Consider the following 27502-nt stretch of genomic DNA (forward strand, 5'->3'; position numbering starts at 1 on the left):
CGGCATACCTCTTGGGGTCGCTGCGACCACGGCATGCTCATCCTCTTCGGGTTGCCCTGGCATGTCTATTTCGTTGAGTCACTACCGCTTCGGCATGCCTCTTGGGCCGCTACCACTACGGTATGCCCACCTTCATTTGAGTCTCTGCCCCATGGTATACTCATCACCTGTGTTTTGACCAATCATTTGCATTTATATGTTCACATGGATAGCGAGCCAGACCCGTTAGGAGAGTGACTCCCGTGTTGGCTGTAATGCCTTAACGAGCATTGCTTACCGGGTTGATCCCGATGAGCAATGCCAGTAAGTCATCGGGATTGACACAAGTATGAATGTGCTAAATATCTATTAGATCTAACTTGTGTAACTCCTCTTCATGACACCCTTTACATCTTTTGGATCCTTAGGATGGGGCCAGTGTGACGACCCTATCAAAGTCATACCATACCCAGACTTACCCCACACTTAGATACTAGGTTGATGTACTTGTCTTTAGATGGTGTGCTAGGCTAGGGTTTAGAATGCTAGATAATATTTTTGAGACATATGACTATTGTTATTTGATGTGTTGTCTTGTGTTAGTCATGTGTTACCTTTTCACCTTTTTTTGGTGTGCTTGTATGCTTCTTGTGTGTGATAATATATTAGGGCGATCTTCTGCAGGTGTTGTGCCTATTTATACACACTCACACAGGTGATATTATGGGGGAGCATGTAATGATTTTTATGTTGGCATCATTTTTTTGGTGTCACATGTGTAGGATGTCCATTCAAGCACTACGAAACTTTATTTGATGCATGTGTTGATTCCAGTGGTGCAAGACATTCATTAAAGACCTTTCGATGAGTGCTGAGGGGCACGTTGTCGAGGTCATTTTGCTAGACTCTGGCTCTTTCTTAGGCGAAGGTCGGTCATCATGTCAGTGGTCGAATGACTTTGATTGGATTGACAAATATTACTCGTCGTGTCGCACATGAAATTAATTCAAATTGGCCTAATCATTGACGAAGTTATCCAGATGACCCCGGATGGCGAAACAGACTGTGTCAACGTGTCTGGAACGTCGGTTTTACTTGGGAAGAACACCCACACTGTTAGGGTTTTGTGTGCATGTGAAAAGGACACAAATCAAAGAATTTTTGAATAAATAATAATAATATTATTAAAAAGACATAAAATCCCTAAATCCCTAAATATTTCATGTGACACGCCCCTCTCCCGTTCGTGAAAAACCGTCGATCTCCCTATTGCGAAACCTAGCCCGCCGCCACCTTCTCCCTCGCCGCCCCTCACGCCGCGACATTGCCGCTGGGCATCCCTCCATGTCGGTGTTGCTTGTCGCCGTCTCCCCCTTCCCTGAGCACCGCACGCCAAGCAGCAGAGCTGTAGGATCTCTTTCAACTCTGGTGTTTCGAGCAGTCGGATCTCCTCCCTCGTCACCGGCGAGGGCCGCCGGAGTTCCTTGCTTCCGCTGCTGGCCTACTTCCTTGCCTCCAGATCTCCCTACCGGTGAACACTTACAGAAATCCGAAAATACCCATTTTTCTTCTCCTACCTGAAACTATGGATGCAGATGGGGTGAGTTCAAATCTAGGAAAAATCTAAATCCCTTAAGTGTGGGGATATTGATTTGTAGAAGTAATTAAGTGGATTATTTATGATTTGCAAGCATGAAAGGGTGTAAATCTTCTATGCTTTTGAAAGCCCTTTTATTGTTAAATAATGGGATTTCAGTTAGATTTTTGCTTGTATGCAGAAATGTCGATTCATATTTGTTAACGAATGGATTTCTTGAGATTTGAAATCATTTAGGAGACGTGCTAATTATCTATTATAGTCTCTTTTATCGTTGGAGGACGACAAGGTGAGCTTGTGACATCGCGTTCTCCCACTCACTTTGTGTTATGTAATGTGAAGCGAATCCGAGGAAAATCTCAACCGGTCCGACCCCTTCCTGAAGGTATATGTTTTGTTTGTATTTTTATATGCTCGGATTATTTATTTGGGTACTTTGCATACCTCACCTGTTATTTCCTACTTTCTCTGTATTTTGTTGCGAGATTCACCGGAAAGCTCTTGCCCTTATTGGGTCTTTTTGTTGTCTTGTGCATGTTCTACGAGGCACACTGAAGCATGGATCAGATGTCGGCGAGCTTGGAGCAAACAAAGAGAACATGTCTGCAACCTTCACGGTGGTAAGATTTTCCTAACTCCTAGCTAGCCCTAAGTTTTAGTGGTGTCTAGGCGTGTGGGTTTGATCGCCCACACCGGGTGCGTGCACCGCATGAGCCAGAGCTTCAACATACCTATGTGATTGATCATGGATTTCCTAGAGTGAGCCTTTAGGTTAGGATCTTTCCTACGTAACCAAACATCCCCCGCAGAGCCGAGTGTCTCCCTTTTTTTGTGAGTCTTAGCACAAGTCCTGATGGGTCAGGTCTCTCACTCCCCTTGTTTTGGGTTCACTCGCTTTACTTGGAGAAGTTAGGAGGTCAAACTTGGCAAAGAGAGAGAAGCGTTGTAGCTGTCCCGCTTTGCAAAGTCTGGAGGAGTTCACAAAATGGGAAAAAGCTTTGTTGCTAGCCCATTCCATGACGCTGTGAAGAGTTTTTCCCTAGGAGATCCGGGGAGAAACTCCCCACATTTTCCTCACTAGAGCAAGAGGCAACGATGCCGCATATCCAAGGGTCTAAACCTTAGGTTTCCCAAGTGAGGTCGTTAGTACAAGCGTGGCTCGCTATACAAGCGTGGCTCGCTATCATTCGCTATCATATGTGATCATATGCACCTCATTGTTTGCATATGCATGTCTTGCATGTTATGTATTGTATGTCATATATCACACTTGCACTTGCACTCTATACCTTGCATTTGCACTTACACTTTGCACCTTGCATTTACACGTTGCACTTGCACTTACACCTTGTATCTTGCACTTGCACTTGCACTTGCACTACTTGTGTCTCGATCGATCGTTCCGGACAGGTCAACACCACTTGTGCCTCGGTCGGTTATCTCAAACCGGTCACATCACTTGTGTTTCAGCTGGCTACCCCGACTCGGTTAATACAACACTTTGGTTTGATCGGATGTTGTATTTCAATCGACCGACCACTCTCTCCTTCGCATGTTGTGTATGTGCATGTACATGTTTGTCTGTATAATCGATATCGTCTACTTCTGTTGCATTCCTCGGGTCACTGTCTTACCGGCATACCCTATTTTCGGGTCGCTGTCGTCATGGCATGCCCACCTTCGGGTCATTGCCTTACCAGTATATGCTCTTTTCGGGCTCCTGCTGTCACCACATGCCTACCATCGGGTCACTTTCTTACCGGTATACCCTCTTTTCAGGCTCCTGCTGCCACGGTATGCCCATTCCTTCATGTTATTGCCTTACCGGTATACCCTCCTTTCAGGCTCCTGCCGCCATGGTATGCCCATTCCTTTGGGTTATTGCCTTACCGACATACCCTCTTTTCGAGCCGCTGTCGCCACGGCATGCCGCCACGGTATGCCCATTCCTTTGGGTTATTTCCTTACTGACATACCCTCTTTTTGGGTCGCTGTCGTCACACATGCCCATTCCTTTGGGTTATTGCATGTCCATTCCTTTGGGTTATTGCCTTACCGGCATACCCTCTTTTCGGGCTGCTGCCACCACGGCATGCCCATTCCTCGGGTCACTGTCTTACCGGCATACCCTCTTTTCGGGCCGTTGCCTCCACGGCATGCATGCTTGCATTTGCATATTTGTATGGATAGCGAGCCAGGCTCATTAGGAGAGTGATTCCCCCGTATTGGTCGCGATGCCTTAACGAGCATTGCTTGCTGGGTTGATCCCGGTGAGCAATGCAAGTTAAGTCATTGGGATTGACATGATTATGACTGTGTTAAAGATCTAATAGATCTAACTCGTGTCACCACTCTTTGTGACACCCTTTAGATCCTTCAGATTTTTAGGTTGGGGCCAGTAGGACGACCCCATCAAAGTCATACTATACTCAGACTTACCCAACACTTAGATATCAAGTTGATGCACTTTTCGTTAACTGGTGTGATATGTCAGGATTTAGGGTGTTAAGTAGTCTTTATATGCTTGGCTATTGTTCTTTGATGGATTTGTTGCCCTAACCAGGTATCTTTCATTTGCATTGTGCTTGTGGTGCGATTGCATATTGCATATGTATGATAGTGTTAGGGCATTCTTTTGTAGGGAGTCGTGCCTATTTATATGCACACACACAGGTACCTCTATTGGGGGAGCAAGTGATGATTTCTAACCTTTTTGTTCGCAGGTGCTATTTAACTCCCACACTTTTAAGGTATGGCTCATGATACGTTATTTGCATGTGAGTTTTCCCACTGACACTTTTTTTCATGCATGATTGAGTCTTTTTCTTTTTTCCTATGTACTTTTTAGAGTCTAGGAGAGTCTCGTAGCAGAAATAAGATATGGGCATGTGTTCTGAGGTGTTTGATACAAGAACCATGTGGAGGGGACCAGGAGCAGATGTTCGTGCCCCGTATCTTAATTTTGTATTTTATATTGATATATATAATTAGGACCGGGCATGTATATGTGGAGTCCGGGCGCCTTTTTTTGGATATGTTGTCAAACCAGCGGCACCGGCCTTTTATTATTTGATTTGGCTTGTTTTGCTTTTTTGCATTATATTGCATGTCTGCACATTTGCATGTGTTTTCTTTTTTTTGTAATTTATTTGTGATTTCACGATACAACATAGGCTCTTTAGGACTTAAATTCTTAATTTCCTACTAAAATTCTAAATAAAATATTCAAGATATTTAAAATTTAGGATTAAAATATTTAGGATTTAAAAATTGCAACATTTACTTTTCTGCATATATTAATAGAGCCTCCACAATAGTAGGACCGCTCTAGATAACTGCATCATATTTGCATGTCCCGATGAGGAGTCCCCGTACTTCTCCAACCTGACTGACCCAACATATCTTCATATAGGTGGTTGTCTAGTGTGCCTAGGGTGTTAGAGGGCTCCCCGACCCAGACGGGGTATAAGTCCTTTTGTTTGGAGCATTTCCAGCTTTGTAGCTGAACCTCCACTTTTTTCTTCTTTCCTGAGGCATCCTTGCCACTTCGGCAGGTTTAAGTCCCACCTCTTGGAGCTCCAGCTTATAGTCATAGGATAGAGTTTTCTTCCTCTGACCTTAGGGCTACCAAGGTTCCAGTGGATGATGCAATTCAATGATTGCTGGCCGGGGATCTCAGGACGTGTTGGGTCGACTAACTTCACAATCAGGTAGACTTAGGATCTTAGTAGTTGTGTATGACGGGTCTGTGGTACCCCGACCCAGTTACCTCTACCTTCTAGGATTACTCTACCTTACTTTTGTTGAGCCCCTTTGAGTCATGTCTCTTCTTGATTTTGTTGATATTACCTTGACGACCCAATACTGATGAGCTGCCGCCCATTTGGGATACGACGATTTTTCCTCTGCCCTTATGGCCCGAACTTGCTTTGACGTGTTGGGATATCCCCGTCAAGATGATCTAGGTTATTCTGTGGGCTCCGTGTGCCGATGAGCCACTAACCATTTGGGATGAGAAAACTCTCTCTCTCTCTCTACCCGATGGTTTAACGTTAGCTTCGAAGCATTAGGATTGTTCTCATATGGAATAACCTTTATTTGATTGCCTATACCCCAGGTTTATGATAATATGAAGCAAAAATACTTTTATCAAGAGTATGCTCAAGTATCCCCCAAGATGTAATTAACTAGTAGGAACACATTCCTTTGGGAGTGCTCTTGACCCCAGAATAGTACATACACCTGATACTCTGGTTATGGGTAGTCTATGTAGATACTTCTTTCGCGGATATTAGTTCAAGGTGCGTCTGCCCGATCTTGTTTGGGCGGACATTTTTGACCTATTCTTGCGAGATTTATCGAACGTAGACTCTCCATGTTTTACTTTTTCTCTTGTTTGTCTCTTTGTCGTACGTCTCTTCTTATTTGATTCCTCTCCTTTTCGAATTATCGATATGATTCAGGAAGGAGATTTATTCGAATGGAGAAAGTATACGACGATCGACAAGCTGACAACTCCTTTTAAAATAAAAAAGAAAAAAATGAGCGGAAACAATCTAATCATTTGCTTACATGTGCTCTTAGCTCCCCCAATTATAAAGCACGGCTTATTATTTTTATGATGCATGGCGTGCCCACTAACGCTTATTTTATGCAGGTCGAGCCTTTATTTTCTATTTCAAATGTATTTGATAGAGTCGTCGTAGGAGAGTCTGTATCGAAAATAAGGTACGGGCACGGGCCTTCAGGCCGGTTTTAAAAATGGTTTGCATGCATAGCTATAACCCAATCATACTTAATAGTGTCTCTACACATAGGAATGTGGTAAATAATTGCATCATATTTGCATGTCCTGAGGAGTAGCCCTCATGCTTCTCCAATCCGACTGGCTCAGCATAATCTCGTTTAGGTGGTTGTCTAACATGCTTAGGGTGTTAGGAGGCACCCCGATCCAGACGGGGTATAAGTCTCTTATTTGAGTGCTTCCATCTTTGTAGCTAAAACTCCCTTTCTTGTTCCATCCTACGGCATCCTCATCATTTCAGTTGGCATAAATCCCACCTCTTGGAGCTCCAGCCAATAGTCATAGGATAGAGTATTGTTCCTTTGATCTTAGGGCTACTGAGATCCCCGCGGACGACGCAATTCACTGATTGTTGACCGGGGATCTCTAGTTGTGTTAGGTTGACTACCTTCACAACCAGGTAGACTTAATGTCCCAGTGACTTGGGATGACGAGTCTGTGGTACCCCGACCTAGCTACCTCTACCTCTTAGGACTAATTCTCCCCACCTTTGACTACCCTTGTTGAGCCCTCTCTGCTCTTTCAACTTCGCTGATATCACTTTGACGGCCCGATGCTGATAAGTTGTCGCCCATTTGGGATACGATGATTTGTCATCTGCCCATATGGCCCGGATGTGATATGGCCCAGATGTGCTATGACGTATCGGGATACCCCTATCAATTGATTTATGGTTATTTTGTAGGTGTCGTGTGTTGAGGAGCCACCATCCATTTGGATGTGAGAGATTTACTCTTTGCCTGATGGCTTGGCGTGTGCTTCAAAGCATTAGGACCGTCCCATACGAAATAATCACCTTTTGATAACCTATGCCCCATATTCATGATAATAAAGCGAAACTCCTTTCATCGAGAGTCTTCTTAGGTATTCCCTAAGATGTAATTAGCCAGTAGGAATACGTTCCTCTGGGAAACTTTTGACCCCCAGAACAGGTACATACACTTGACTCTCTGGTTATGGTTACGGGTGGCTTATATAGAGATTCTACTCATAGATGTTGTTTTTCGGGTTACTTTGATTTGATTCTCTTTGGATGTATACTCTCAACCCATCACATAAGGATTACCCCTATATAAGCCTTCCATCTTTTTTCTTTTGATTTGTTTGTTTATTTGTTGTCGTACGTCATTTTGTCATTTGATTACTCTCCTCTTTGATTCATTCATTTGATTCGGGAGGGAGACTTATTTGAATAGGAAAATTATATAACGGCACAAAAATAGACAAGTTGGAGACTCTGAGATCTAAAAAGAATGAAGAAAAACACGGCGGCGACGACGTATATGTGAACTTTTGGTGAGTGGTTGTTGGCCTCCTCTCCTAGAAAATCTGTCTTTTCTTATAAAAATCAAAGGGGTGTCTTGGTGTCTCTTAAAAAATGTGTCTCCATCCAATGAATTTTCTATGAGTTGTTTCCTTATAAGCCAATTGAATGAATTTTTTGTGTTCATGGGCTATTTCCTTCGTTTTTATCAAGGGTTGCTTCAAACACCTCTTCAAAATTTCGCTCCAATTAATATTTCTTCAAATAACTAACTTTTGCGGCGCTTAAGCGTGGGGTACCTGACGCTTAGGCGCGCTAGATCATTTTGCACGTTTCTTCATTTTTGCTCCAAATTTGACCTTTTTTCACTCCTTTTAGCATCTCCATCCATTTGATTGTACCTACAAGAAAAACACAAAAATACCTTTCATTAAAGCGCAATATCTCATAAATATGTATAAAAATCTGTATAAAAACACTATAAATTTTAGGTGCATCAAAATCCCCAAACTCACAACCGTAAGTTATTATATTTGGTTTACAAAGTACAAGTGTTACTTGAGGACAAGTAACGATTAAGTTTGGGGGAATTGACACGCCTTAAAATTATTTATTTTTATATGTGTATTTTATACTCATTTTTAAGAATATTACGCTTTAATGAAAGATATTTTGTGTGTTTTTGATTTTAGGTGCAATAAATGGGATTTAAGAGCAAAAAGGAGCAAAATAGGCCAATTGAAGCTAAAGGATCACAAAGTTGACGTGGCACCGATCTTCTAGAAGCTTGGAGCCTAGGCACCACGGTTGGGCACCTATGTGCCAAAGCTGATTATGCATATACTCAATGAATTTGGACAGATTTTGAAAATGTTGCTGAAGTGACCCTTGGTGATTTTTGCAGCTTCATATATATAAAAGATTTCCAAACAAAAAAGTGTGTGTGGTGAGTCGTTTTAGGGTAGGGTTACATCGCCATTGGGGTGGGCAGCCACCATAGTGAGAGTGTGGTGATTGCGAGTGTTTGTGTAAGTCTTGTGGAGTCAAGTTTAGTTAGAAAACTTCAGAGGATTACTTGGGAAAATTTGTTAGATAAGTATTTGTACTTTTATTTAAGCCTTGTTTTGTAAACTTAGTTTTTAATATATATCATGTTTTGTTTTGTTATCCCCATGAATTCTGAGTAGTTTTCTTTTTTTATCATTGCAATAAAAAGTAATCATATGTGGGGTTAGAATGTTTTAAATATTTCTTATATTCCAAAAATTTGTGATGGTATTTTCACTGATTCTTAATTTACTTTTCAAATTGACCATTTGTGATGTTAAAATCTGTTGCAAAACATAGTGACCCGGGAGGGCTATGATTTTACCCAACTAGTGAGTACCACACTAAACCTTGGATGGAAGGGATGTCACGTCCAAGAGGGAGTGAAATAGATAGGGAGATAAGTTTTGATGGGTGTGTAATTGATGATTCTAGAGTGACAGACTAGAACCTTTTTCACTCAGAATAATTGTATCAATCAAGAACTTAACTTTAGGTTAGCCAATATTCTTTATGCACTCTGGCGATGGTAGAAAAAAAGGTATGTTCCTATTTGTCACAAAACCTTATTTTTATCTTTAAGCATTTAATTCTTACATTTATTACAATATCTTTGCAAGAAGAAAGACTTTTTATTTTAATCATACTTCCTTACACATCTGTAGTTTAAGAAACTTTGCATCTACTTTTAGCTTTGCATTTAGATTTAGCAAATATTGATTTATACCCTTTTACAAATAGTTCGCTATTATTCTCCTACAAATTTTATTTACAATTTAAATAGAAATATTTCTAAGTTGACAGAGAAATTCACTTATTCTCTGTGGGTTCAATACTGGGGTTTTTAGAGAAAACTCTATATTACTTGAAATAATATGTATACTTGTGCAGTACCTCTAGTGTGTAAGTCATTAATTAATTTTATAACACAATTATTTTGCACACTAGCCACTGAATATAAATTGAGTCAAGTTTTTGGTCATCTTTCAAAACTTAAATAATTATGTAATTTTGGGTCGAATTATTAGGCTGAGTTCATATCAACCTAAGTCAGACCCAAATCCAAGCCTAGTCCAAAGCTATTGATTAGGGTTAATTTATATCTAAATTAACTTAAGACTAAACATATGAATATAGGAGGAGCAAGGGACTTACTAAAGAGGAGGCATGCCATAGTGGTTCGCCATAGGAGGAGGCTTGAGCACTCTCTATCAGTCAAAGGCCGAATTCAGTGTGGTAATGGAGTGCCAATAGGGCCTATTTATAGGCTAGAGAGGTGGTGGTGGAGGCCTTTGTGATTGTTGATTAAGGTGATGGTTATACGGTAGAGATTATTCCAATGGTTGGAGCTCCCACGGATCACCTGCGGTGAACCATCGCTTTGATTCGATGTTGACCCCGAGGATGAAAGCCACAAGTTACTAGCGTTCCTCAGGGATATAGTCACAGAAGAGTATGACATGACCATGCCCAGAAGCTTTCGCGTGTGGCTATACTCAAACCGAGTGTGACCATGCCTAAGAACTCCTAGGTGTGGCTACGTCCGTATCAGATATGATAATTCTTAAGAATTTCTAGGTGTGTCTACGACTAGATCAGGTGTGACCACATTGATCCAACGAGTAGAGTTTAGGGTTTGATTCTGAGTTCAGGTTGAACAAAAGTCAGGTCAACAGTAACTTCTCGCCATTTATGAGGATAAAACCTTGTGGTACACTGATTTAGTGAACTTCACTATCAGCAAAATAGTTCCCTACAATCTGATCTATCACCAGTGGAAGTGGTTCTTTTCATATGTCAAATTCTACTATTGGGATGAGCCCTATCTTTTAGGAAGTGTAAGGACCATATCATTAAGAGATGTGTGTAATTAGAAGAGGTTGACAATATCATTTGATCTTGTCACGATTCAGAATCTATGGGACATTTTGAAGGATTTAGGAATGATACTAAGATATTACAATCAGTATTTTATTGGCCTGCCCTTTTTAAGGATGTGAATGATTACTTCATAGCTTTTGATAGATGCCAACGGGTACATAATATTTCTAAAAGATGTGAAATATATTTATGTTAAAGGAATTGATTTTATGGGACTCTTCATATCATTATTAGGAAATTTATATATTTTGGTAGCAGTATACTATATCTCTAAGTGGATTGACACGGTGGCTTTGCTCAATTGTGATGCTAAGAATGCTCCAAAATTCTTGAAAATGCATATTTTAGTTAAGTTGGAACACCTAGGGTAATTATTAGTGATTGAGGCATCCATCACAAATCATTTTTCACCTGAATGACGTAGACATGATAAAATATTTTATGACTATTTTTTAATAATTATGGGAGTTATGGACCTCAAGATATAAAAGTTTTATATGAATTTTGCAAATAAAACTAAATAAATTGGACAATTACATATATGTCTTTAGCATAAGTTTGTCTACAGATCCACAAACTTCCTTTTTTCTAGATGTTTCGCCATGCATTTTCCATAATTTCTAAATAATAAGGGATTTAGGGGAAATAGAGAGACAGCGAGAGAGAGAGAAAGAGAGAGAGAGGGAGAGAGAGAGAGAGAGAGAGATGAAGAAAAAGTTAGATTTTAGGGGTTTTGGCTCACTTTTGGTGTGATGGATTAGTTAGAAAAATTAACTGGCTCAAGATATTCTACCTTTATCCTACATATGATTTTATTGATTTTGATTTTTTGTGCATTATTCAAAGTTTTGGTTGTCCAAAACTTGTAAAATTTGGGATATATTTATATTTTGGAAACTTTCACTGTGTAGCTTTTAATATACTATTGTCTTATTTATTCTACATACTTTGTTTTAAGTAAATTGAATTTTTACTAGGTATGTCTTTTGTTTAAGATAAAATTCATAATTTGAGTTATATGAAGCTTTATAAAAAAGTATATATATATATATATTATGAAATACTAGCATATTGATGACTATGTGCAGGCTTAATGTGTGATTTCTATTTTGGTTGATGCATATAATTTGATCACATCATTATTATTGTGGATTATTCTTTTTTTTCTTTATGTGCAAGTTTTAGATATACACTGTGATGTTAAGCATATTATAGTGTTTAAATATGATATAATATTTTGAAATGTGCGTACACTAAAAGGATTAGTTATTATGATTGATATTAACGGACATATTATACTTTGTGTAGTAGGGTGGGTTGGCGGGCTTTCCGTTAAATGAGATAATAGTGTATAGTTGATATATGCTTAGAGTCATAAATGATGAATATGATATGATATGAATGTCGATAGGCTGAAGTGATACCTCACATGTACTATGTCACATGATTAATTGTTCTGACAGTTTTTACAAACATAATATGTTATGATATTATATATGTTTTACTATAATTAGTTCAGAAAAAATATCACATATAATTAGTCAAAACATTTAACTTTATATGTGTAATGATAATTATACTTGATAATATGAATTGCATCAGTATTATTATTGTCTTTTGACATATTATTGTGATTTATATGCCTTGTGGTATACATATACATCTTTAATGACCGACATATTTTACTATTTAAATCATACACGATATGATTATGATGCAATCATATATATCATTATATTTATCCATTGATTTCAATTACAGATTATGTGTAGCCTATTGAGTTGTTCGCACACTCTTATTGCATTCACATATTTTTCAAAAAATGGTAAGACTACTAGAGTCGGCTAATGGTATTTGTTGATATAGATATATTTGATATATATATTTCATGATCATGGAGTATTTATCTTTTTGACAATAATGCAATGAAGGGAATTCTCGCAATAATCATCTGTTTAAAAACTTTGAAGTGTAAAAAAGTGTCATTGATTAAGCTTGCTCTTGAAATACATATTGGCATATAGGAAAAAGGAAATGGGCAGCAGAGTCAAGTATATTTTGAAAGGTGATGAGGGACTGCATGATGAGCTGCCGCATGGATCTTCAAACTGCTATACATGGATGCATCTGCATGCATCTACTGTACGTGATCCTCCTGCATGAACCGCCAAACTTGAATGGAAATCAAGAAAAGTAACTGTACGTTCACCTCTGATTTAATTCATTTTTTGGGAAGGATGGTTATGGGCAATCCGTTCATTGGCAAGGCGAAGGGGCCAAACTGAACGCCACTTTCCGGTCCACAAAGGGCCCACCTGAAATGGATAAGCAGATTAGTTTCAGTACTTGAACCCTTAACTTCTTATTTTTTAAAAATTATACAAAGTTGGAGTTGCGTGTTTTTTCAAAGATCTACTTATTGGTTTGCAAAGGGATGGACGGTGACTGCTATTTTTCTGTAACTATAAAACTAGTGTTTTTGTTTATGTTTGTCAACCTGTACTTTGTGGTGAGGTGATGGAGGAGAACTAAGATCTCCAGCTTCGCCAGCTCATTTCCAGGGCACGCATGGGTCCCGTTTCCAAAAGGCATGAACGTGCTCGGCTTCGGTGGAATCTGCTCCAGTCAACACAACACCCGACATTTATTAGCCATGAATTAGTGAAATATTTTTACTATTTATATGTACATATATATGTATTAGAATTAATTGGAAGAGAAAACAGCACCTCAAATCTGGAAGGGTCAAACTTGTCTGGGTCTGGAAAATTGTCTGGGTCATGGTGAATGTTTCGAAAGAGGGGCAGAACTTTCCAACCCTTGGGTATGAGATACCCTGCAGATGAGTGACGAGTCAAGGTGATGATCTACCTGCTAAGAAAATAAAAATAAGAAGTAACCTTGGTAGTGAACATCCTGGACGGCTTCCCTAAAGGTGAAAGACAGAATTGTAGCGAGCCTCATGGTCTCCTGAATGACCCTGCAAGTGACGGGCATCTTCTTGGTATCCCTCCAATTCAAGCCCCTCTTCTCTTCATCTCCCATCACCACCTCCTTGCACCTTTGAATCTCCTCTTGCTCTTCCTACGTTTATCATTGACTAGCAAATAATGGCAGGAATAATAATATAATAGTGGTGGTTTCCAGCTTCATTAACATATAAATTATGAGATTGATGATTCACCGTGACGAGTTGGAGGACGCTGGGGTTCTCCGCCAGGTACTTGAGTATCCAAGTGAGGACGCTGGCGGTGGTGTCGCGGGCTGCGAAGATGACCCCGATGATGTTGTCGGTGATCTGGTCGTCGGTTAGGGACTCTTTTTCATCCATGAAGGATGCCAGAAGGTCGTCGGCCTCATCGGATTCATGATTTTGTTGGTGATGAACCGCAGTTACAGCTCCTCCTCTTAGTCTTTGTTGCATCCTCCTCCTGCAGGAGATGATCCTGGCCACGAGGAGACCGACCTGGCGCCTGGCCTTCATAGACTTGTGGAACAGAGTCCCGGGAAGGTTGATGGGCATGGAGTTGTACCCTCTCTCTAGGGTGTAGTAGCACTGCTTCAGCTCGTCTATGTAGGATTCCCCTTCCTTTCCAAATATGGAAAGCAGCGCTACATTCAACGCGTACTGCAGGTCCAATCATTATTTATAATTAATCTGGAAGGATTCAATAATTGACTTCAAGCAGGATAGGCAGCGAAAAAGGATGTAAGTAATGATGAATGGATGGAAATGAGTACCGTCTTCATCTCCTGGTAGGTGTTGATGAAGCTGCGGCCTTCCAAGGAGGAGAGGACGCCCAGGGCGAAGTCCTCGATGGAAGAGACCTTTGATTGGATGGCGGCGGGCATGAATGCGCGGAGCAGGAGGCGGCGGAGGCTGGCGTGGTAGTCGCCTCGCTGGAAGAAGATGGCCATAGGACCCAGCATACGCTCCTTGCTGGCAGGGAAGGTTGGCTTGAAGAGGTGAGCCTTTGTCACCAGCACGAATCTCGCAGCCTCCGGGCTTGACATCATCACGCAGTGGCATCCAAGTATGTGGGTTTTGAAAACCTCCCCGTACCTCCTCTGCTTCTCCGCGAAGAAGCTGTTGGGGTTTTTGTTTGAGTACAGTTGCAATGTCTCTCCAATGTAAGGCCACCCCAACGAACCCGGAGGCAGCCGCCGCTTCACCGGTTCATCTTCCCCTGCAACTGATGCTTTTTTCTTCCGGCTCACATGGCCAAAAATCAGGCAGAGGAACGCCGCCAGTAGCACAACAACGGCGCTGCCTCCGGTGCTCATGGCTCAAGCGGAGCCTGTGAAATTATGTATGTCCGGAGGAGGCCGAGTGATGGATGCTGAGGTCCAGGGTATTAAAATGCAGAAGAAGCGAGGTGGTATGGAGGAGTGCTGGGAATTAGGCCAGGTGCTAACTATATAGTTATAGGTAGTGATGAGCAAGCAGCTTTAATAGGTTTTTATAATCAAACAGGACTGACTCTTCAAATTAAATTGGGTTTTTCATAGAGTCCATACTCTAAAAATTTTTTTTGGAAAATTTTATAGACTCATTTTATTTTATAAGGAAAATTTTGAAGAATTTCATAAATATATTTTAAATTAGTGATTAAAGAATTCTAGTAAATGTAATTAATGACTTTTGTAAATAAAGATGGAAAAAATATTCTAAAGACTCAATAGGAGTCATTAGATTAAATTAGGCTCACACAATTTTAATGGGGTTGTCACTAGTGTAAATATATGTGGTGTGTTTGAGTTTTGTATCAAGTAGAATCAAGAAGTAAATGAGTGAATTAAAAGTGAGTTTTCTAATTGTTCATCTTCTCTTTTTAGCATTTCCCCTCTTTTAATAGTCTCTTATCTTCCAACAAAGTAGCTTCAAAGCTAAAGTTCTCTTCTAGAGGGTAGATTAGAAGATGATCCCCTTTCAATGCCCAACGCTCAACAATAGCAACTATGACAATTAGAGCATCAAGTTGAAGGCTTTTCTTGGAGCGTAAGATGTATGAGAGATGATAGAAAAAAGCTAAAACTAGACACTGGACGAGTCAATTCTATCTCAAAGCCAAATGGATAGTCTAAAAGATTTGAGGAAGATAGACAAGAAGGATGTCTATGTAAACTTTCAAGAATTAGATGTTGTCTTTGAGAAGATTTATCATGTGAAGTCTGCCAAAGAGGAGTGAGAGAAACTTCAAAACTCTTATAAAGGAGCGAAGCAAGTTAAGAAGTTGCATCTCCAAATATTAAGAGGTGAGTTCAAATCCTTACATATGAAAGAAGTTGAAGTCATCTCTAACTACTTTACTAGAATCTTAGAAGTTTCTAATCAATTAAAAAGAAATAGAGAAAAGCTAGATGATGTAAGGATTATGGAGAAAATCCTTCAATCTTTAGAATCGAAGTTCGATCATATTGTCGTCATCATTGAATAAACCAAAGACTTAGAGGCTATGACAATCGAGCAACTCCTAAGTTTTTTACAAGCTTATAAAGAAAAGAAAAAGAAAAACAAGTGATCACGGAACAACTTCTGAAGATGGAAATTAATTCAAATTTATTTAATTATAAATAAGAGATCTTTGAGTATGATAAAAGTCAATAAGGAAGAGGATGTGGTTGAGAAGAAGGCAATAACCATGAACGTGGATGTGGTAGGAGCTTGAATAATTACAATAATAACAATATTGATTTTGGACGTGCAGAAATTTCAACAAGATGGCATGGAAGAGGAAAATTAAGACCATGGTATGACAAATCTCATGTGATGTGTTATAACTATGAAAAATTTGGTCACTATGTTGCAGAACGTAGAACTCTCAATAACAATAAAGTTGAAGAGAAGACTAATTACTTGGGAAGAAAGAAATAGGCAAAATGACACTTTGCTATTGACATATAAGGAGAATGAAAAGGGTGAAGGTAACACATGGTATCTTGACACCGATGCAAGCAATCATATTTGTGGAGAAAATAACGAAGCAATATTGTCCAACCACCACTAATACTGCCATCAATTACATGAACCAATATCTCTTCTTAAGTATTTGCTACTTCATTTTTTGGTATTATGGATTCAATTTTACCATTTTTTAAGTTCCACGAAGCATCACTATTAGAGATTTCTTATTTCAATTTAATTTATAAGTTTTTTGGGGATCTGAAATAAAAATAGACTTTCAAAGAGAATTATATTTTTTTATGATATAAACACTAATATCCTAAAATAGGGGTAAATTAACATGTCATCAATAAATTTTTATCATCTAACATGAATCTCGATGCATTTTTTAATGTGAGCCATTTGATCTGGTGGTAATGGGAGTTATTTGTCAAAGGACCAAAATACCTCTCCCATAGAGACTAACAATATACCCCCTCTCTTCACTTAGAGGGGATCAATAGTAGGAATAGAATTCTAGTGTTGTTCTGGATTGAAGGCTGATGATAAATTTTGGCATATGTAGTCATTAACCATCATCGTCCGTCGACCACCGACCCATCGACCACCACTGACCATTCTGGTTGCTCGACGTTGCCAATGAACATTACTGACTAATGATGTATCCCAAATATAACATAATGACATATATCGAATACGATATGATGATTTATCCCAAATACAATGTAATAACGTATCTCAAATATAGTGTGAGTGAATAACATTGTATTGAAAATCCAACAAAACTCTCAGTAACAACTGCTTACGATCGTTATATTTAGAGCATGGTGACTTCTTATGGAATCATGAAGTGTTTTATAAGTCGTATACCGACAAGTCTGGTCCCTAGTGGAAAATAATAAATTCAAGAGAAGGGTTGTAACCGACGACCGATGTAGCTCCAACTATAACCTATATGGCTACTCATTACTAAAGTAACTACATGACCAATACGTATGTCAAACTTATATTATTGTAGCTACCAACTATGACCTATATGAACAACTATGACCTATGTGGCTAACTGCTAAAGCATATTCCAAATACGACATTTGTGGCCAACTAACATTATTACAATAATCAATTAAATCATATGTGACAAACTACGACATATGTGGTAAACTACTACTACGGCTACCAACCACAGTTTATGTAATAAATTATAACTTATTTGGCTAATTGCTACTACAACTACCAATCACGACCTGTGTGGATAATTATAGCATATGTCTCTAACTCCTACAACTACCAACTACAACCTATGTGACCAATTACATTTATGTAGCTAACTGCTATTAGAACTTCCAACTACAACATCTATGACCAACTAAAGCTAATGCAGCTATCAAATATGGTTTATGAGACCTACAATTACGGTTGATGTTGCTAATTGTTATTGTAGCTTCCAACCACAAACTATGTGGCCAACTATTGCCTATGTGACTAACTACTACTATAGCGATTAACCACGATCTATGCGATAAGCATGACTTATGTAGCCAATCGCTACTACAACTACCAACAATGACCTATGTAATCAATTATGGTCTATGTGGCTAACTGCTACTACAACCACTAATCACAACCTATGTAACTAACTTAGATCTTTGTAGCTAACTTTTATTAGAGCTTCCAACTACAACTTGTATGACCAATTGAAACTACTACAACTATCAACTACGATTTATGTGACTAATTATGTCTTATGTAGCTAATTTTTACTACAGCTTGCAACTACGAATTATGTGACCAATTACAACATATGTGACTAACTACTACGATAGTTATTAACCATGCATGACCTATGTGACTAACTATAACTTATATAGCTAATTCTTACTGTAACTTTTAACTATAGTCTCTATGACCAACTAACACTATTGTTATCACAAACTACGACATATATGGCCATCTTATGTTATTACAACTTCTAACTATAACTTTTGTGGCCAACCGACATTATCTAGGTAACCAACTTCAACCTATGTGGCCAACTATAACTTATGTGGCTAACTACTATAATAAATTCCAACTACAACATCTGGCCAACTGTTGTTATAGCAGTAACCAACTACAACGTATGTGGCTAACCGCTATTGTAGCTTCCAACTACAATCTCTATAGTCAACTAATGTAATTACAATAACCAATTGCGACCTATGTGCCCAACTACGGTTTATTTGGCTAACTACTACTACAACTTCCAACTATGGCCCTTTATGGTCAACTGCTTGTTAACTAACTCTATTACAGTAATCAACTGTATCTTATGTAACCAACTACGACTTATATAACTAATTGCTACTGCAACTATCAACTTTGACCTATGTGACCAACTACATAGTATGTAGTCAAGTGTTATTATAGCTTCCAACTGTTGCCTTTTATGGTCGACTATCATCAACTAAAGCATTTATAACAAACTACTGCCTTTGTAGAACTACATTTATTAATGTAGTTGAACTGCTATTGTACATCTTTAACTATCAGCATTGTAATTTCATGTTCTCTACTTAATGAGAAAAGTGGACTATGTGCTTAGGATCATATAATAGATCATTTTAATTGGGCTATAAACCCTGTAGTTTTTTCTCCTTTTAAGGTTTTTCCACGTAAAAAAAATTATTGTCTCCCTGCATTGTTTTCTATTATTTGTGTGTGTTGTATCTTCGTGCAACGCTGAGACATTTAATAATTCCTCAGTCGCTGTGAATCTTCCACCACATAATAAGGAGTGACATGTTTGATATCATTCATAAAATTTTGTTATTATTCACCTTGGAAGTATAATGATGTATCAAGATATGAAGACTTTATTTTGATGATATGTAATGAAAAGAAAAATAGTTGATATGTCACTAGGGGTAAGAGTTATTAATTGGTGTGCCAGTACAATTCCTACCTGTTTTGGAATATAAATATAATGTATCACCTCAAAAGAGGGATGGCAGCAATTTATATGAAAAATATTTGGCTTTTTTGGGTCATAATTGGAAACACGTAGCAAATGAGGGCCTGGTGGAATAGCTCTCATGAAACAAGGGTTGACGCAACCGCTCATCTAAATAAATAAATTGTATGAGTGTGACGTGTTATTTTATGAGCCCCATTAGCATGCCATGAGCCCCGTTGGAGATGTTGTATTAGCCGGTCTGGCCAACTTTTTATTGGGAGTGAATCTTGCGTCGAGACTTTAGACTTTTTTTTCTTACATTTTATTTCAGCAATTACTAAAAGTCGCCTATGGCAAAGTCAACTACAGTTACGCGGTTTATTTGGAATTCCGAGGCAGTGTTTTAAATTAGGGGAGTACGTGTATCGTTAAGGGTCCCCCTGGATTAAATGATGAGTTATGAGGTGCCTAGTTCAACGGCGAATGCCGCACTGGGTCTCGGTATGCGAGCGGGTTCTATGTTTTGACAAGTATGCGAACCATTTCTGTAGTTTGACGATGCTTATTGCGATGGCAAGGGCGTCATTGTTATTAATAAATTGGTTTGAGTCGAGAAGAACTGTCATTTGTCTTGAATCATTAAGACGCCAAATTCGTGGTCGCAGCCCTTTACTTCTTCCGTTGACATCCAACTCCAATGTTTTTTTTTTTTTAAACAAAGCTGAAGATTGACTTGGACCAGATCCGATGACGCCTGCTGCGCCTGTGCCGCCGCGCATTTCTCAGTGGAATTATGGCAACAATACTTCATTTATAATGAAAATTTTGGCTACGTAATTGATGAAATATTATATATATATATATATTGAAAATTAAATGCTGCAGCACACAATTCTAATGAATTTATTTATCTCACACCTAAAATTTCATTTCAAGAACATAACACTTTAACTATGAATGAAAAGAATAATTGACTATTAAATATGAAATTTTTTATGTGAGATAAGTAAATTCATAAGAATTGGATGATGTATATGTGAATGCCCCTAACTTTTTCTTAAGAAAATGTGTCCAAAATTTATTTTGAATCAAAATTCTTCTGTTATATAGAAATATAATGTAGATCATGATTTCTTGAGTCACCAGATGCACAAATTCTCAAACAATAGGATGCTTAAACATCACTCTTTCGCTCTTCTTTGTTGTCGGTTTATAATAACATTTCATAGCCAAAGTCTTTAAGCTTGTCATGTTTTATCCATGGTTACAGTACATAAATTATGTGCATTCCATATCGGACGCAAACAATGACAAATCCGATGATAATATGGGCTTATTGTCGAATTTGCATCTGTTTTGCTTCTTATTTTTTCCACGGGTAAAATATGGATCAATAATGTAATTTACGTCAAAATAAGGTAATAAAGTTTATCAGATTGCTTGCCTTGACGATCTGATAAACTTTCTATCCTGAGTGCAATGGAATCCACAACCATATGTTGGACTTGAATCACTTGGTCATGCAACTGATAAAGCTCTTCATTCATTACAACCATCTTTATGGCAAGAGTATCATGATCCAACTATGACGAGCTCAGGTAACTTACAGGAGTATGGGAAGCTTAATTAATCTTTCCTCATAATGACCATAAACACTTCTCTGGACTCTTCATTAAGCCTAGAAAGCTTAAGTAAACTTATTTAACCATATCGACCCCAATTGACTTATATATGCTAAAAGATACAATTATCTGATTTTTTTTCCCAAAATTTTGACTCATATGGTCCTGTATGGATCAATCTGGACCCAAATTAGGGACTTTAAGGTCCTTGCCAACTCAAATTCACTAGTTGCCCATTATTGTCATATTAAGCAAACCTCATTTAAATCAAGCCAAATTCAGTCTCTTTGGCTTCAAATGAAATTATTGATCTTAAGATGAGGTTTAGACCCATTCATGTTCACATTTAGGCTTGGTCAACCATTTGAATAAAATTACCATTTAAGTTATATTAAAGGTCATTTGAGTCAATTGACATTAGACCCAATTGGGTTCGTATGAGTTTTTCCCATTAAAATCAAATTCAAGTTTAAATAAATTGTAATAAAAGCTAGTTAAGAGTCTTATTAAATCACTTTAACTTAATCCCATGGGCATTAAGTGTAATTAGGCCCAATAGGGCTTTCACCTCATTTGGACCCAAATGAGCCTCCAAGAAACAATTGACTTATATTATATTAAATATTAAATCAACCATATAATGCTTCATTAAATATTTTAAGGACCAGCCTATACCTAGTTTAATCTATTAGGGTAGCTCAGGTCCATTCAAGCATATTAAATAGGTTAACTTAATCCCACCAAGTTCAAATTGAGTCAACCGATAACAATATTACGTAAAAAATTAACACCTTTGGTGACCTTCACTATATGCTTAGGCCAAATCCATATGAGAATAACTTAGAATCAGGGTGTAGCCAACCACTTAGCTTGGCCAAAAGAAAGAAGGATCTACAACACCTCAACCCACTCCCCTTCTATTCCTATGTCGTCAAGTTAGGGTGCCAAGAGTGTTGGATTCTACCTTGAGTTGGTCCTGCTAATCTTAATACTTTTTAAAACCTTAAATAAAAATTGAAACACAAATTAGAATTGAATGTTAAAACATTAATCACTTAATTTGGAACTGTCAAATGGAAAAAAAAATTTTTGATTTTAAATTTGTATCAAAATTGGACATTAAATTCCTTTAGATGCGGACCATATTAGTCATACACATTAAACTTTCTTATTAGGACACCAACTAGATTTAGGCTAGAACAATTATAGTGGTTGTCGTATATTATGTGTATCTATGATGTTACATATTGTTTGATTCTATATTTGTGTATCATACTAGATGACAGGCCAACTACTAAGAACTAGACTAGATGTTCAACAATCTTTTAATAGTTCTAATATTTTTATTTTTTGTATGGGGTCATGATTAGTGAGACAAATAAAAATTTTTAAACAATTTAAAAATTAATATTTTTTAATGCAAATGGTTTGTCCTACATGCTTACACTGGTGGCATGACACCCATTAGTGTCGAGCTATGTGTGATTATATTCTTTGTTGAATGTGGATGAAATTTTCCTATGAAAATTTATTTATCAATTTAGTTATATTTTATTTTAAAATTTTAACATGTAGATTTAAAGTATAACTTGGTGTAGGGCTTATGTGATTATTATGAGTGAGGATAAGTTATATAGCTCAGTGAAGCCTTTCGATATATGGAGGAATTGTACCAAGACAAAAATAGAGATGAATCAAATATAAAGAATAAAAAGATCCACATGTCCTTTAGAATTAATAGGACGATCTTTATTAAAGTAGAGCTCAGCTATCAATTTTACTTTTACTACAATGTATATTATGGTACCCAGCCACATAGCCTACTTTTTTCTCATATTATTTTATTTGGTTGTGTTTCATCGTGTGTTTACTTTTGTCTATGCTTTTAGAATAACTAATTTTTCTTAGGTTTATTTCAATAATAATTTGTGTGGCCTAAATTTAAATGTTAGTCTCCTTAAAACATTAATTATTTACCCAACATAATTAACTCAAACTCAAAGTAATAAATAACAACAAAATAATATATAAACAACCCTAGGAATAATAATAATTATAATGAATTAGGTGCTTTAGAAGAAACTCTCCATTTGCATAGCATAATATTCCTACTCTATTTTCTTAAGGCAGTTTAATGACCACTGCTTTTTGAGAAAGGTATGCCAAAAAAAAAAGTCTAATTACACTTTAAATTTTAAAGCATGTATTTCATGCATTAGTTAGCATGCCCCACTAGGAATTCCAATTAAAAAATAATGAATAAATTTAAATGTTGTAAAAATATTATATTAGCTAGGTGAACTACATGCTTACATATTCAGGCTACTTGATCATCCGAGTTATAATTTTCACCAATTCTCTAAATCTTAACAATAGCCTAGAATGCCCCATATTTGCATGTGATCAAACGACATAATTTTGAGATGCTTTGCTGGATTTTCTTAGTTACCCTTTTTAGTTATGGTCATAAGTCCAGTAGATTCAAACATAATTCACTCTCGAATTGGCTTGAATCATACATTTTATTAGACTATGTTTGAGTTCTTTAATTTGCTACAAAAATTATATCTAAATCTTCAAAATATATAACTTAACTATAGTATGGTTTGAAGCATTACTAAGTCTCCCAATATATAATAGTTCATATCGACCTTTCTCATTTGGCTAATGATAAGAACTACTCCAAGTTTGAACCAATCCAAATTGAAATTTTAAATTACATCATTGAAAACAAAGTGTTAAAAATTTATATAAACATAAGAGCCACTACTTCAATCATGATTTTTACTAAGTGAAGACCTCCTTTATGACGTAATTAATTTAATTATTTGAGGTAACTCATCCACTTTATATGCTAAATCCACTACAATTTTCTTTGATTATGAAAATACAAAAGTGATTTATAATCTAAATGTATCATAACGCTCTTCCTCTTCCCTAAAAGGTAAGCACACCAATATTTTACTACTTGATGTAATGTCAATAACATGTCACCATAGGTGGGGTGGTTCTTTTAAGATCCTTAACATATCTTAGAGTAAAAAAGAAATGAATCTCTTCTCATGCATTTGCTCACATTACCTATCCAATAGCATATAATAGTAGTTTGAATGCTCATTATAAAATTTATAAGGCAAGCATAAGGAACTCACTTATTTCTTTCATCAATAAATTGAATTATTCTCTTATTTTTTACTTCATTCAAAATTAGCATCGATCCTAGTCAAAGCATATAAAAGATATGCAAGTACTAAAAAAAGTGATGAACTCACTTATATTAACATGTTATTAAGGAAACTCCTTATATTATTTATAATATATGATTTGAGTTACTCCTTGGGTTTCTTATAGTTTTAAGATCAATGTTCATCTCTCTATTACCACCACAAATCGCAAATTAAAAAGAGTTTTTTTTTGGTAAATTCATTATTTTATTAGTTGTGATAAAGTTGCCTTAGGATCATAATTAGAGTATTGCACAATCCAAATGACATTATTAACCACTAATACAACACTCATTTGATTTTGAGAGTTGCCTCCCTTCTATCAATCTCATTAATATGCACTTGTTGATAACAAGATTTGAGACTTAAGTTCGTGTATAAGATTGAAGGATTCATGTTTTTTGTAGTAGTGCATTGATGTGCTCCAATATGTAGTGATCATTTATTGTTATATTATTGAGCAGAAAATAACCAATACATAATCTCCATGTACCACCTTTTTTGGGGATCATTATAATAGGTGATCCGCAAGATGGATTACGAGGTTTATAATTCCAATCTCTAGCAATTTCAAAACTTTCTTTTTGATCTCCTCAAATTTCAATGAATGGAATTTGATACATGGACGGCTTGGCAATGACATGTTTAAGATTAGTTGAATATCATACTCCATGGTTTACCTCAGTGATAATCTCTATACCTACTAAAAAAGTCATGCTCCTTTAGTATTTGTTATAGTTGTATATATTTGATCTTGTTCAAAGCAAATAGAATAAATTTCTTCTTCATTCATGAAAACCCTTAAAAATAAAAAAATATCATAATTTATAATTTTACTTATCGTTATTCTATTATGAAATTTGTCATTGCTACACAATAATTTTAGTTTTTTTAGTAGGCATTTTTTCAAATCCTTATTCTTTGTGATCAATAGGAGTGGCAATACATATAATTAACATGCATGTATAAATTATTAAATATAGTGGGTAATGTGGAGACCCCATCCACCGAATTTAATTAGCTTCTTAATTAAGTATCCCACCTACCGCTCACATACCACATCCCACCTACCGCTCACCTACCTCTCACCTACCGCTCTAATATTTTTTATAAATTGTCTCTTTTGGTTTAAATGAAAAGTCTCAAGCAAAATCAAGCAAGATCAAATCAAGTCCTCTTGAGAGCTAAGAGAAAGAGAGGAAGAGAGAGAGAGAGAGAGAGGGAGAGTAGAAAATAGAGATTTTCTTGTAAACGTCAAGACGCTTGACAGTGTAATTCCTCGAAGAAATAAATCCTCTGCAGCTCCGTGGACGTAGGCAAATTTGCCAAATCACATAAATCTATGTGTCGCTCGGGTGTTTTTTTTGCGTGTAATTTTTCTCATTCCATTTTTTGTTTTATTGTTGTTGTTTTTCACAACAACTGGTATCAGAGCTTTGGGTTCAAATCTAAGGAAGAACGATGGGTGGAGATGAAGTGATGACATCGGGGATCGAGAAGTTTAATGACACAGATTTTGCTTACTGGGGGATGCAGATATATGACTACCTCTATCAGAAGAAACTTCATCTTCCGTTACTTGGAAAACAACCAGAAAAGATGGACGAGGTGGAATGAAATCTGTTGGATCGACAGGTTCTGGGGGTTATACGATTAACCCTGTAGAGATCGGTTGCCCACAACATCATTAAGGACTGCAGATCTCATGGGGCTTTATCAGGCATGTATGAAAAGTCATCGAGGAATAACAATGTGTATTTGATGAAAAAGTTATTCAACTTAAAGATGGTGAAAGGCGTTTCTATGTTGTTCAACACCTGAATGATTTTAACACTATCACAAATCAGTTGTCGTTTGTTGAAATTGATTTTGATGATGAGATACGGCGCTGATATTGTTGGCTTCATTGTCAAATAACTGGGAAGCTATGAGGATGACAATTAGTAGTTCTGTAGGTAAATCTAAGCTGAAATATGAAGATATTCGTGATTTGATTTTGATTGAGGAGGTGCACAGGAAAGATTCTGGCGAGACCTTGTTTCGGCGCTGATTGTTGATTCTAGAGGGAGATCACATGATAGAAACTCAAATCTAAGAAGATCAAAATCAAAGTCTGGTCAGCAGGCAACTTGTTGGAATTGTGGCAAGGCTGGCCACATAAGAAAGAACTGCAGTAATTCTAAGAAGAAGGAGAATGATGACACTAATGTTGTAACTGAAGAAATACAGGATGCACTACTTCTGGCAATTTACAATTCTGTTGATGACTGAATACTAGATTCTGGGGCTTCCTTCCATACATCTTCCCGTCGGGAGTTAATGCAAAATTATGTTGCAGATAACTTTGGGAAGGGTTATCTGGCTGATGAAAAAGCTCTAGATGTGATGGGGATGGGAGACGTTGATATTGCACTCCCTAACAAAAGCAAATGGACTTTGCAAAAGGTCAGACACGTTCCCGAGTTGAAGAAAAATCTCATCTCTGTGGGGCAGCTCAATGAAGGTGGTCATTCAGTGGTGTTCTCAGATAACAACTAGAAAGTTACCAAAGGAGCATTAATAATGGCTTGGGGTAAGAAAACTGACATACTGTATATGACTACAGGTTTACTCAGGCTTGGACACATGAGTCAGATGTACATTATGGGGAAACAGAAGAAGGTCCATTTCTTGAAAAGTGACAGAGAGCCAAAGTCAGGAAAACAAGACCTTGTACAGACAAATGATGGAGAAACACAGAGTTATGAAGAAATCTTACAATATAAGAATTCGAGCAAGTGGGAGCTGACCAAGAAGGAGGAGATGGATTTCCTGCCAGGGAATCAGACTTGGGAGCTGACAGAACTTTCACTAAGGAAGAAGGCATTGCACAACAAGTGGGTGTACCAGGTGAAGACTGTGTTTGGTGGCAATAAGAGGTACAAGGCTGGAATTGTTGAAAAGGGCTTTCAGCAGGGTCAGGATATTGCTCATGCAGTGGGAGTTATATGCAAATACAAGAGTAACCCAGAAAAGAGTTTGGTGGTACAAGGCTACGTTGGCGGTGATATGTCAACTGAGGGTGTTACTTGTGAGAAGCTGAAGTTGAGCTCAACTTCAGCTTGTCTTCTGGCATGAATATAGGGGCTTCGAGTTGCAGAGGTGGGGGATATCATATTTGAGGAAAATATCGGTACAACTAGTATATGATGCAGATAGTAGGTGATGCATTCAATGTCCCAGTCTCCAAGTGGAAGAATTGTTGGGT

The 27502-nt window shown here is 37.4% G+C and overlaps 1 protein-coding gene across 1 annotated transcript; it reads right to left on the reverse strand.

Annotated features, from left to right (window-relative positions):
• Positions 1–12558: 12558 nt before the first annotated feature.
• Positions 12559–14970, reverse strand: LOC110021788 (abscisic acid 8'-hydroxylase 1-like). Its single transcript, XM_020720429.1, has 6 exons — positions 14314–14970; positions 13757–14200; positions 13473–13656; positions 13302–13408; positions 13070–13188; positions 12559–12887 (listed from the first exon to the last, which is right to left on the reverse strand). Exons 1-6 carry the CDS (start codon positions 14854–14856, stop codon positions 12794–12796), a joined length of 1491 nt encoding a protein of 496 aa, XP_020576088.1. The 5' UTR covers positions 14857–14970; the 3' UTR covers positions 12559–12793.
• Positions 14971–27502: the final 12532 nt, after the last annotated feature.

This window comes from Phalaenopsis equestris, unplaced genomic scaffold, assembly GCF_001263595.1.
Source record: "Phalaenopsis equestris unplaced genomic scaffold, ASM126359v1 Scaffold000146, whole genome shotgun sequence".
Classification (NCBI taxonomy): Eukaryota; Viridiplantae; Streptophyta; class Magnoliopsida; order Asparagales; family Orchidaceae; genus Phalaenopsis; species Phalaenopsis equestris.